Here is a 13438-nt window from a genome sequence, read left to right as displayed (position 1 = left end):
TGATTGGAATTGTATGTACCGTTGCCTACGCCATTTTTCCCACAATGTAATGACATGGAATTTAGATGAACCCCTTCACACTCTTGGCTAGCCAAGGCACGGTCGTTTTTCTCTTACAGAAGGCTTATTAGGCGTCCCTTGCTTTGTAACGCACCACGGTACGAATGTCTTGGCCTCTGTGGCTTGCAGAAGCTCATCGGTGCAACTCTCTGCAAAGTTGATGTCGCATTCTTGCCAAGACCGCGGCCAAATGGTGATCTTGCCCGCCTCGCTCCCCTGGTTGCCGCGGTGATCTGATGGTGTGTCAAGTGACCCCCGTCGGTGACCTCGCGCAAGCCGCCAATGCTCTTCTCTCTGTCGCCAGGTTCCCGGGGGTCACTTGACACACGCTCAGAGCTCCAGTGACCCTGTGACCCGGCCCGCGGCCATGCGGCCGGCCTCCGGCTGACCACGGCTGACCTCGGCTGACCCGGCTGACTCGGCTGACCTCCGGCTGCGACCCGCCGCCGCCGCCGACATGCCCCCGTCGCCGGCCCGCCTCGCCTTCTGCTAGCCCCCGCGGGAGCGTCCTCCACCAGGTCAAGCACGCCCGAAGCACAGCTGAAGTTGCGCGGCGTATTGATTTAAGGCAACATCCCAGGAGCGGAGCGCCGAGTACCCTTGAGCGCCGGCCGGCTGAAGAGTGTGGGACTCTCGAGGCGCGCGCCCGCATACCACGTGATCTATCTCGCCCGAGGCGGCGCGCCATCGCCGCATCGTGCCACGCGTGCGTGTGTCCGGGCGCGGCGGGAGTGTGTGACGACACCCCTCCCCCTCCCCTCCCCACGCCTCCGCCACCATGCCTCGCATCCCGGTGGTGGGGATCGACGCGGCGGAGATCGTCCACTGGTGCAACGCCAAGCTGGACCAGATCGACGCGCGCCTTCAGGACGGCCACGCGCAGCGGCGTCTGGTGCTGGTCATCGTGAGCATCGCGCTCCTGCTGGACAACATGCTGTACATGGTGATCGTACCGATCATTCCCGACTACCTCCGGCGGATCGGCATGTGGGACACGCACATCGAGGGCGGCCAGAAGATCTACGCCAACGAATGGCGCGTCAACAGCACGGGCAACTACTCGGTGCCGGGCAACAAGACGGTGTCAAAGGTTATCAACGGCGTGACCGTGTACGAGAACGAGGACGCCGCGATCGGATTCCTCTTCGCTTCGAAGGCGATCATCCAGCTGATGGTGAACCCATTCTCCGGCGCGCTGATCGACCGCATCGGCTACGACGTACCCATGACCATCGGCCTCCTCATCATGTTCTTCAGCACGGCCGTTTTCGCGTGCGGCAAGAGCTACGGCGTGCTCTTCTTTGCGCGGAGCTTGCAGGGCGTTGGCTCGGCCTTCGCCGACACGTCAGGCCTGGCGATGATCGCCGACCGCTACACGGAGGACGCCGAGCGGTCGCGCGCGCTGGGCATCGCGCTGGCCTTCATCAGCTTCGGCTGCCTGGTGGCGCCACCCTTCGGAGGCCTGCTCTACGAGTTCTGCGGTAAGGAGCTGCCGTTCCTGCTGCTGGCTCTGGTGTCGTTCACCGACGCGATCATGCTGCGGCTGGTGATGCGGCCGATCAAGAAGCAGCAGGTGGCGGCCGGCTACACGATGCCAAAGGGCACGCCCATCTGGAGGCTCTTCGCTGATCCGTACATCGCGCTGTGTGCCGGCGCGCTGATGATGTCGAACGTGTCGCTCGCCTTCCTCGAGCCGACGATCAGCGTGTGGATGATGGACCACATGCGGGACGTGCAGGAGTGGCAGCTGGGCATGATCTGGCTGCCGGCCTTCTTCCCGCACGTGGCCGGCGTGGTGCTGACGGTGAAGATGGCGCGGGTGTACCCGCAGTACCAGTGGGCGCTGGCCGCCGGCGGCCTCGCGCTCGAGGGCGTCAGCTGCCTCTTCATCCCCTTCGCCACCAATTACTGGGTCATGATGCTGCCCATCAGCACCGTCTGCTTCGGGATAGCGCTGATCGACACCGCGCTGCTGCCGATGCTCGGCCTGCTCGTGGACACGCGCCACGTGTCGGTGTACGGCAGCATCTACGCCATCGCCGACATCAGCTACAGCATGGCGTACGCCTTCGGCCCGATCATCGCCGGCGGTCTCGTCCAGTCGGTGGGCTTCACCGGCCTCAACATCGGCATCGCCGTCTCGAACGTGCTGTACGCGCCGCTGCTGTACATCCTCTGCTACTGGTCGCGCCAACAGCAGGGCGAGGGCGAACAGATCACCATGACCGACCATCCGAAGGAGTACCAGACATACGCCGTGCTGGAGGACGACCCCGCCGGCCAGGGCGCGCCGCACGACAGCGAGAAGCGCCCGCTGCAGGAGACCAGCATCGACAGCCACTACCAGAGCGTCGCCTACGACCAGAACGGGGGCTACGCCGGCCAGCCGTACCAGCAGGCGCAGCCGTACCAGCAGCAGCAGCCGCCGTACCAGCAGCCAGCGCCCGCCAACGGCTACGCGCCGCGGCCGCCCGCTCGGCCGCCGGCGCCGCGTCAGGACTCGGTCAGCAACGCCAATGCCAATCCGTTCCGGCCGGCGGCGTCCAATCCGTTCCGGTCCGGCGACGCGAATCCGTTCCGCGGCGGCGCGCCACCCACCTAGTGTGGCCGCGCCACGGGGGACGTGTGTTTATAGTGCGCGCCTGTGGGCGGGGGTGCGTGCGCGGTGACGTGGCTGCGAGCGCGACGGAACGTAGTGTGAGTCTCCGACTCGCCTGTCGCCGGGCGCAGCCGTCGGCGAATGATGTCCCCGCGCGTCGGAGCGGGCTCCAGCGGACGTCGGCGGGTACGTCGCCGGGTTTCCCGCCAAATGCCACGGACGCGGCGCGCCAAAACGCGCCGCGCATCGTCAAAAGCCAGGGGCGGCCCACACGGGCTCACTTCAGCACCCGCCTCGCGGCCTCCTCCTCCGCCGAGCAAACAATCTGGGCGCCTCTCGGCCGGCTGCCGGGAGGCGGGTTCAGGCAAGCTGCGTAATTGGGTGTTTGCCGGGCTAACGAGCCCCGCATAATTGGACTCCCCTTTATTGGAGGTACACGCGGGGAGGCGGCACGCGCCAGTACGATAATGAGCGTAACGAGTGGCAACCGCGCACTGCCAAGAGCGTCACCAGCGACGCTTATAAAAGGAGTCGGCGAGCCAGTGGCTTCAGAGCAGGTGGAGTCAACGGATAGCTAAAAGCCAGCCTAAAATTTATAAAACTTCGCGGAATATTTCGTCGAAGTCCTGGTCCCAAGCAAACAAATGGAGAAAAACGCCGTTTAATGGTAATGTGAAAAGACGACTTAACTCGCGCAAAAGGGCGCTTCTTTAATCCAAAAAGCGCCTCAAACTACGCCATGCTCCCCAACATGAACTCTCGCAAGTTTCTGTTCTTACCAAGAACCATATGAAACCCTTTTTATCGCGGGTGATTATTTCACGCTTACCACAGAAATCCAACGGCGAAAGAGTGCCACGAGTTCTAAAATGCGGCAGGCAGTGGTCACAGTGTCCCCCCCCCCCTTCCACCCTTCCCCGCTTCGTTCCCCCAGCCGCGGTCCTCCCCGTGGCCCGTACGCCCTAATAGGAATATCCAGTCGTCATAATTAGGTGCGGCTGTATACTCTCGCTAGCGGTACGTAACACCCTCGGGGCATTAGCCCGTGACGTCACGTCCTGGTGGGGATGTCGGGAAGCATCTACGCTCACACCAATGGATCAAAGTCGCGCAGCTCTGGATCGGTTTGGTGTCTGCTTTGCCCCTGAAGCTGTTGGCACACTCGCTGGCAGTTTACAATTGGCAGTTCACGGTGCCACATCGGTATCGCCGAAGCAACCCTGATAATAATGTGTTTCCGGCGAAAAACATATACTGTTACCTAATATAGGACCTTTTATTTTTGCAGGTAATTTCATTTCATTTACTGTGAATGATTTTTAACTACAGGCCCGCTTAAGACGTCTCCTAATGGCACTCAACTGATGGTCCGTACATATATACACAATGGATACGAAAATATGAAACTGCGTTAATCATTAGATGATTTGGTATGTCCTTAAATTCTCAGCATATATGAATATGTATGCATGGACATGAACATATTGACATTCATATGCATATATATATATATATATATATATATATATATATATATATATATATATATGGTGCAACTACTGAATATCGTAGATTATTTATAGTAAAAGCGGATTTTAACATGCTTTCGTATATCATCTGACCTTCAAAAGATTACGCGCCACGCTGTCTGCCACATCTGGCCTTTCTCCACCCTGGCGCGCGGTTTTTTGGAGCCATATCCTCGGCAGCGCCGTTTGGCCCGCCGCGCCCGCAAACAAAGCCGCATCGATCACGGGCTGCGGCCGCCGCTGCCAAGCAGCGTCCTATTCCCCAGGTGCCGGCCTGCACTCAGCCTGCCGCTCCCTATCAGAGAGGCAGTCGTGGCGCGGCGGTGGTCGTGGCGCGCGCGTGGCGCCAGTGGTGGCACGCCGGAGGTCAGATGCCTTGAAAGCGGGGGAGGGGGAGTTGTTCCGAGAGGATGGGAATTTGGGGGGAATAACTTTGAGGGCTTGATTTTTAAGGCGGGGTTTCCACCTCCGCGCTTGGATTTTTGGAAGGAATTTTCCAATCATTATCATCGGTGCCCCTGATGTCCGCCATTCTCCTTTCGTCGGCCTAGCCAGAGCCACTATCAGTTGACCTTCTTGGCAACTTTCGACGGTCTCAGCTGGTTTCATTCAACAACTAAAGCCAGATTCAGTCGTTTCCGGCCACCCGCAGAGAGCGTCAGCTTCACGGCACACGGGGATCACGAATGCACTGCGACGATTCAACGAGCAATAAGCGAGCGGTTGAAGCGGTGTGTGACAGAGACAGTGACGTCAGAGCTGCGTCACTGGTAGCCGCGGCTGTTGTGCTGTGTGCAGAGACGTTGCGTGTGTTCAGTGATAGACCGTGACTGTTGGATGATTGATCGTGACATTGTGTGGAACACCAGCGCTAGCGCTCGTTATGTGCGTTGGCAGATGTTGCATACACGAGAGTGAGAATGGAGGTGAAAACGAGAAGTCTGCTCTGAGGTTTTCCTCACGTTGGTTGGGATTGAAAGACTTAGAAACTTCAGAGTTTGCTAGGATGGAATGTGTGCTTAGACGTGAGTGGAAAAAAGGCTAGCGCCTGGTTAGGTCTTTCAAAATATCGTTTGGCTGGGTCTCAGTGCAATTTATTGTCTAAAGCAAGACACGGCGCTATAACAGGGAGGCTGAAAACAAGGACGTCGGAGAGAGCGTCTTGCCATCCATGTGTTCGCTTCGCCGCTAGAGTCGATTTTCTTTCCGCGGCCAGTCCGCTGGCGGCCTGGCCGCTGCCCGCCGGGCTCGTGCGTTAGCTGCGGCTGGGTGCGTGCGTTCTGGCGTGCTGTCAGTGTCGTCGTGCGTCCACGTACCGCCGAATACTCGCCTAGCCGTAAGTTTTGTAAGTGGGCTGTAGGACCAATCGTTTACTGTGACTGCGCCTCTGAGTGGCGATCAGGTGAGTGTGACGAGTGAGTTCACCCGCGCTCGGTGAGGTGACGATCGTGTGATGGCAGGCAATATGACGACGTTGCCCATATATAGTCCATATTTGGCGCTCCGGGCATCGTGTGCTCGATTTTGCGTGGACGTGGCGACAGTTTGGTTGATTGCGGCCGGCGCGACGCGTTATTCTGAGTGGGACGACCTGAGGTGCATTTTGACCATGTAAGTGTCTTGTGATCTGTTTGACAATGACAGACGACTCGATGTTATCTCATGTGATGACAAAGTCAACAGCACGTGTTTCATTAGATCGCGTAGTGGTAAATTCCCGCGGGACATATCATGAAAGGGTGATACTTTGAAAGTGCATCAAGCATGCCATCGCTCTAATTGCATCTCCAGCAGTTCGGGCGCCTTCAAACACCCCCTTGCAAAGGCGCACTGTCGGTTTTACTTCCATCGATTTTTTGAAACACGTGTGTAGTCTTGTCTCACTGACATATCAAGAATGAAACATATCAATGTAAATGTATATAGGGCAATACGCTTTACGCGCGTGTTCCCGTAGAAAGATGCTAGAACATGTGATATTGGTAGATAGTTGATGTTAGCAATCGCACTTAAAAAGCATAAATTTTGCCATGCTGTCTGACTGGATCTATCGAAGGCCTCCGCAAGCTTCAACAGTGGTGCGTAGTATCAAGCTGGTGGTCAATGCCTATTTCATAAATTGTTCAGTGCAACTGCCAACATATTCATAGTAAGCTTATATGTATGAAAATAGCTATTTAAGCCTGATTCCGTGTCGGTAGTTTAAGAAAATTACATGTATCAATGCATGATTTTTTCACCACAGGCCTTTGTCGAAACGCTTATGTCACAGCAGATACATCCAGATAGATTTATACATATATGTATAGAGATATACACATGACATGATATGCAGACATGGCAAATGTTTATGCCAGATAGCAGAAGTTTTTAATAGGTCTAAATAGTCGTATTGTGGTACAATGATGTAACTATTGCGCCATATCTTTCTCGACATAGTCCTGTGGTGAGAACATCAACGCACTGGTATATGGAGCTTTCTCAAACTACCAACAAAAATCAGGTCAGCGTAAGTGCTATCATGAACAACACGTTTCACATGGTCCCAAAGTCATGCTTGTATAAAAACCAAACGACCGGCCTATGCAGTTGCAACAGCGAGCTGGAACTTTTATGCGGTGTGCGTTTTTCAAAATATTAGGCTATGCTTCAAATTTGTGCTGGGTTTCTGCAACAGAGACAAGCCCATGTCGGCAAATCGTTTGGAGGAGACTCATCCTGCCGTAATTCTGTTACCGCTACACCCATCCCACACTCGGAGTATGGCAGCGCCTAGCTGCGGTTAAGAGGCAACGATTGCTTTTGCCCATAAAACCACCACACGCTCCGTTTCAAACTCACTGATGTAGAAGGGAAAATATTTAGCGAAGTTGGTTACCATACGCCCCTTTGTTTTGTCAAAGAAGATAGCTACATTGAAATGGAAGTCTTTTAATGTATGCACATATATTATATATATATATATATATATATATATTATATATATATATATATATATATATATGTATATACGTATTATATATATATATATATATATATATACAACTATATACGTATATGTGTTGCAGACTGCTCATTTCATTTTTAGAATGTGTTGTGCTTTTTTATTTCCCTCTATGACAAGGTTGTTGAATGTGAGTTGCCCAGCTCAAATGCGCTATTGCTTTGGTCGCACCGATGTGTTAAATATTTGGGGAAGGAATATGGCGCGCTATTTACTTACAACAATGCTAAACACGACGCGGAGCAGTTGCGCCGCTGTGATCGCATGTGTGTTGTGCTTCACATGCGTTATCGTACATGTAGGAAACTGCTCGGTCGCATTCCACGCATTGTTTTCATCTCGCGCACAATGAAATGAAATCCATATCGGGCCGTCTGTGTAAGAGGTTGTTTTGACCGCAGCACCTAGCTGTCATTCCTATAAAAATGCCGTCGCTTGCTCGGCCCGCTGGGCAGTTTGCACTTGTATAAACTGAGTGGTAGGTGCTGTACCCGTTTGTACCCAATTTGTTGGCTCCAGCGGTGCGCGACATGCACGAACTGAGGCGTTGTTAACATAAGTTGAGGGTGCGCGAAGGATTTTTGATGTGCATTTTGATTGTGAATAGGCGTTTCTGCTTTCAAGTCCGTGCTGTTGCGGTAATGAGGTCGACATTGGTGCAGAACATGGTGAATGCAACAGTGTTTATGCGTGTAATTATGCCCCTCACCTCTCTCTCTCTCCACCCTCTGTCTCCCCTTTCCCTTTTCCTTTCACCCACTCTCCCTCCATGTCAGGCCCTTCCTCTTCTTGCATCAGATGCGCTTGTCATTTGCCGTCTGGAAACGCTGCATGCTATAGAATCACTACTGGCTATGTTTGCATGTATTGTAAGCGATCGTCTTTTCGTGTGCGTGCGATTTGGTGCTCGCATCACGGAAAGACCAATGATGTGATTTTGATTGGGTTCATATCACTGTATCTCATGTTGTGTAGTAAATACAGTGTCTAAATGGGTTCGCTCATTACAGTCTTCTGACAAGGTCAAGCAAAAAATGACCGCAGCAAACTACCAACCAAAGTGACTGAAAGCTGGCGAAGGTATCACTGAATCTTTGGGCACCATTCTATTACGATGGGTGAAAGTCTTTACAAGGAAATATCATAGCCTGCACTTACATGAATACATCATACGCAACACATGTCATAAATACATAATACAATACAGCATGAATCATAAATACATGATGAATGCATCACACGTAAATATGTACATCTTTTTAGCACAAGGACGACAGCGCCTTTTTGGACAACAACGCTTTGCGACGGCAAGTGACTTGGCAAGTAATGGGGAAAGTAAAGTTCAAATTGCTCATTAAAATTTTATTGAGACTTGCATTACATCACACAGGCATGGTGAAAAACAATCAAACAGACTGCAAAACGAATGCGTCTACAAGAATCACCGGCAAAGCCGCTTCTGGGGATAAGCTTCAGACATCAGCACGACAGGTCAACCACATTTCCCGAGAAACCACCTCAGATCTTAACTGCGGCAGCCGTTTGTTTCAATAAGATTTAAATCACGTAAGATGTTATGTACATTTGCGAGGAACATTATGCATAAAGATAAGGTAGTATTAATAGCCGTATTCCTCGTAGAATATTCAGGAGAATGGAGAGATATATGTATTCATATTTCAGGTACATACCCTTATCGAAACTATTGCTGGTTTTCAGTTACGTTAATCTGCACTCCTGATATTCGTTTCGATAAAGGCATGCAGCCGAAATATCAATGCATCTTTCTTCCATTCGTCTGGTTCTTCTACGGGGAATAAGGCTATTAGTACTGTTTTATCTATAAGACTCAAGCTATTTGAACTCCGCTAGAAAATAAACGTGCAGGAAAGGATGGGTGCACCTCCGGCCGGCGACCTATACCCTGTCGCTTACAGCCGCTGTCCTGCTTCCCTGAGTGACGGTGTGACACTTGGCTCACCGCCAGCAGCGTCCCACCAATCCTGATTAAGTGGACGCGACAGCAGGTAACAGGGCTTGGCGTGAGACACGGAATACAACTTATCGCCTGCATGTAATTATGACAAACAGCCTGCTTTCAGGATGATTCGGCTATTTTGCGGCCATAACGTAAGATGAGAGAGTCGTCTGAAAAAGAAGCCAAGCGATTAAAAACTAAATCTCACATTCAGCACAAAGTGTTCTGTGCCCACCTCCAAAAGGTGCTGCCGTCCTGTTCTTCAAACAAAATGCGTGTGTCATGTCTCTCAAGCATCTACTTTCCCATCACCAACATACTTCCCAGCCATCAGAGGTGTATTTTCTCACACTCTCGATAAAGGTCTTCCTGCTTCCGGGCATCTTCCTTCCCCACTCTCAAACCACACCAACTCCAACTCTCAACACACACTCACTACCACTCCCTCCACAAACTCACAGAGTCCGCCTGCACAGATACCGGTCTCGGACTCCCTCCCACCGTTCCTGCAGTCCCCGCCCCCCCCCCCCCCCCACAGGCAGCGGTCGTGCCAGCGGTGCTCGGTTGTAGCCGGCCGTTGAATCAATACAGTCAGGTATCGGACGCGTCAATAAGGCCCCGCCGTAATGTCACGAAATGGCTGGGCGCCGGCCGAAGCCGAGTTCTCGGAGAGGCTTTCACAGTCCTTCTGCGCGGCTTGCCGAGACTCTCACAGTCCATTAGTGCGACTTGCTGAGATTCTTACAGTCCTTCAGCGCGGCTTGCAGGGGCTCTTACTACAGTACGTTGCGGTGCAAAACTCACCAGGCCGATTGCGGAATGCCTGAACGTGCCTTCCCGAATATTCCGGGGTCTTGCGCTGCGGAGAACGCGGCTGACATATTCTGCTACATCTCAGCGTGCTGAGAACCTCGCGAGAACCTCGCGAACCGCCCGTTGCGGAATACTAAAATTCTCACAACGGCTCACCGCAGTCTGTGGGTCATCGTGCGGACGCTCACCACCGCCCGCAAGCTTTACCACTTTGTCTCCGGAGGCTCTCACCACAGGATAGCTGAGAACACATGCTTAAATTGCGTTATCTTCAACGAGCTGACCATATCTCTCCGGGCCTTACAGAGCCAAGCCAACATCTCACGACGCACTGAAAAAGCGGCCCAGGGTATCTGCAGCCTATTATAACTCATAGCGCAATTTGAATCAATCTCAATAATAGCTCATCTCAACTTACCTCCGTATTAGGGACAGGTCACCTCGGGCGTCCCAAACCAGCACGCAGTGACACTCTCTGGTGGTCACCCATCACCCCACTCGTCCCATTACATCGCAGTACACATCACAGTTCATATCACAGTTCGCATTACTGTTCATATCGCTGTTCATATCACTGTTCATATCACTGTTCACATAACACCACGGTTAACACCACAGTTCATATCACAGATCACATCACAGTTCACATCACTGTTCATACCACATCACAGCTCACACTACAGTTCACGTCACAGCTCACATCACAGCCGACATCACATCACATGATATCGCAGTCTGTCGCATTCCATGGCGACAGGTCGACCGAAGAATATCAATTCTTTACAAATCAGCTCTTTTAGCCCCGTGATCAAAGGCCGGAACACCGTACGCCCGACGCCACCATGATCGACCACCGCCATAGGTCGTCATCACTTATCAAGTTTGTCGGTAATCACGGCATTTTATGGCAACTTGGGTTGTCGTGTCGCAGCTAAACGCCTCAGGTCGTCTTCGCTTAGTTTATTTTTTTAGTGGACTTCAGGCGCTTCAACCTAACCAGACCACTTCACACCCTGTAGACCAACAAGTGATTTATTTGCCAGTAAAGTGACTTTCTTATCTGATTTTTAGTTGTACATTTGTATATTGTTGTTATTTTGACACGTTGAATACGTCGCCGTTCCGTTTTCGTAACTTTTGCGCTTCCCACTAGACGTCACCATACTTCCAGCCCGAATTCGCCTCTGGTCTTCGTCCACTTGTCGTATATCTCCTCTTACGTCTGCCTAACACGCATTGTGTTCTTAGAGCCGGAATTACCAACGGTCGACCAGAAAAGTTTGGCCTGCAATCTCACCATGTCGCCAATGGCCTCATCTTATTGGCCTCCGAAATGGGCCAGTTTCGAGAACTTTTGGAGAACTAGCCCACTGGTGGCGGCGGGCTCTCCATCCGGGAGCAGTTAGCAGTAAGTTTAGCACTGCAGATGGCCATGCGCTTGACTTGCAGAACTAACGGGACTTCCAAACGGGAGGATGCCGTTACAGAGGCGTTCAAAAGGGCAGACTTAAATCGTGAACAGTGCGATAATGCGACAGCGCTACTGGGCCCAGTTCAGGAGGATCTCGACCAAGAATAGTGCAACAGTAGTACTACTACAGTAGTACTAATAGTGCAACAGGAACGGCGTCATTTGGTCCGATGCGAACACTGGGTTACTCTGTGATCACATGGGGCCAGGGCGAGGCATCTTTGTCCGTGCAATGCATTGCAGGAGTACACTTGAAGCGTGCAGAGAAAAAAACACATGACATGACACTTGGCTACATGGCATGGGCATGGCTAGATTGTCCTCTGGCTTGCTTGCGATACAACCGAATTCGTAGCCAAAGACCTAACGACGCTTAGCTGATGACGGTAGTCACACCTGCCTGTGCTGTGCCGCATACTGATCCATGCACAGCTGAGTCATGCCAAGTGACTCACATTGGAAAGCCGACCAGTCCCGAATGACTCACACGTGGCTAATACGCGATCGCTTTGTTTCACGGCACTGCGTGGCACGACATCGCCTCTTTACGGATAGCGACCGCCAACCAAGATGATGATATTTTGATGTCTTGAGGCTTCGCAAATGCAGAGGCCTCCCACCCAAGGCAGAAGCCTCCCAATCCCACGCACTGCGAGTCAGACCTCTGCCACACACCCGAACCGCCCATGAACCGTGTTCTTGCAAGCTGTAAAGTTGCACGCACATCGGGCGGTCGCGCATTATCGGGCAGTCGGGCGCCATCGGGAATTCTGGCGTCATCGGACAGTCGGGCACCATCGGAAAGCCGGACACCATTGGGCAGTCCGGCACCATCGGACAGTCGGGCATCATCGGGCGGTCGGGCATCATCGGAAAACCGGGCATCATTGGGCAGGCGGGCATCATCGGACAGTCGGGCATCATCGGACAGTCGGGCATCATCGGGTAGTCGGGTATCATCGGAAAACCGGGTATCACTGAGCAGGCGGGCATCATCGGACATTCGGGCATTATCGGGCAGTCGGGCATCATCGGAAAGCCGGCATCATTGGCCAGACGGGCATCATCGGGCAGTCGGCATCATTGCGCAGTCGGGCATCGTCGGGCGGTGGGGCGGTCTGTAGGGCGCAAATGAGCCGCCCATCCGCGCCCCGCTGCAGGGAACTCCTTCAAAATCCCTTGTCAGGTTAAGATCGCCAGTGCTTCTCAGCGTCTTGAGCTGAGAGGATAGGCTACTGTTGTTGACATTGCGTCACCCATGTTAGTTATGGATTGCTGCACTGTTCCCGACGGCCTTGATGCTGTCTTTAACTGAGGACGGTTATCTACAGGGCAGAGGCGCGGACGTAATGACATTATACTGCACTATTGTGCACTTCAGTTTTAGCACTCACCACAAGCAGTGACATTGTGACATAGCACCTCCTTCCCACCCCCCTCCCCCCCCCCCCCCCCACCCCACCCCACCCCCAGTAAGTCAGTGAGCAAATCTTGGGACTGATTCACTGCAACAGAACACCACTGGACCTAATGGCAATTATCATCCAACGTGGAGAAGAATAGCAGCCCAGCTCCCTCCTCGCATTCCGCTGGCTGCAAACGATGTTAAACAGCGCGCCAGTGAATACGCTCATGTTTGCTTTGTAGCCTGAACCGCAGAGCAGGAACGCAGTGCGGTACAGCCTAACATGAAGGACTCCTGCTGCGGCGTTGGAGTTCCCGGCTTGGTGGCTTCGCCGCCTTAGGCCGTTAAATGGACTATTCCACATTTTTGTGGGGTTTTGAACTGAGATCGTCATCTGCAAGACCTTTTGATGCTTTTCACAGTCCTGCCCTTCTTAAGACATAAACTCGCTCTTGTTTTTGACCTACACGCCCGCGAAGATTGGAAGACTATTTCGGGGAAAGTATTTCAAGGTCACCTTGGCATTCATGACGCCATAATGACGTCATTTAAATACTTAAAAACCCATAAGCCATACGG

General features: G+C 52.7%; 1 protein-coding gene across 1 annotated transcript; it reads left to right on the top strand.

Annotated features, from left to right (window-relative positions):
• The first annotated feature begins 368 nt into the window (after positions 1-368).
• On the top strand, positions 369-12403 carry VAChT (Vesicular acetylcholine transporter). Its single transcript, XM_037228480.1, has 2 exons — positions 369-2479; positions 12206-12403. The coding sequence occupies exons 1-2, from the start codon at positions 839-841 to the stop codon at positions 12401-12403; spliced, it is 1839 nt and encodes a 612-aa protein (XP_037084375.1). The 5' UTR covers positions 369-838.
• The last annotated feature ends 1035 nt before the right edge of the window (positions 12404-13438 follow it).

The sequence above is a fragment of the Pollicipes pollicipes genome, unplaced genomic scaffold, assembly GCF_011947565.3.
Source record: "Pollicipes pollicipes isolate AB1234 unplaced genomic scaffold, Ppol_2.1 Scaffold_6052;HRSCAF=7182_pilon_pilon_pilon, whole genome shotgun sequence".
Classification (NCBI taxonomy): Eukaryota; Metazoa; Arthropoda; class Thecostraca; order Pollicipedomorpha; family Pollicipedidae; genus Pollicipes; species Pollicipes pollicipes.
This window is presented reverse-complemented; position numbering and strand designations above follow the sequence as displayed.

Coding starts and splice junctions, on each gene's coding strand:
- VAChT (XM_037228480.1), top strand. CDS start 839: ATGCCTCGCATCCCGGTGGTGGGGATCGACGCGGCGGAGATCGTCCAC. Junction 2,480..12,205: donor CGCAGCCGTACCAGCAGCAG/CAGCCGCCGTAC, acceptor ATTATCGGGCAG/TCGGGCGCCATCGGGAATTC.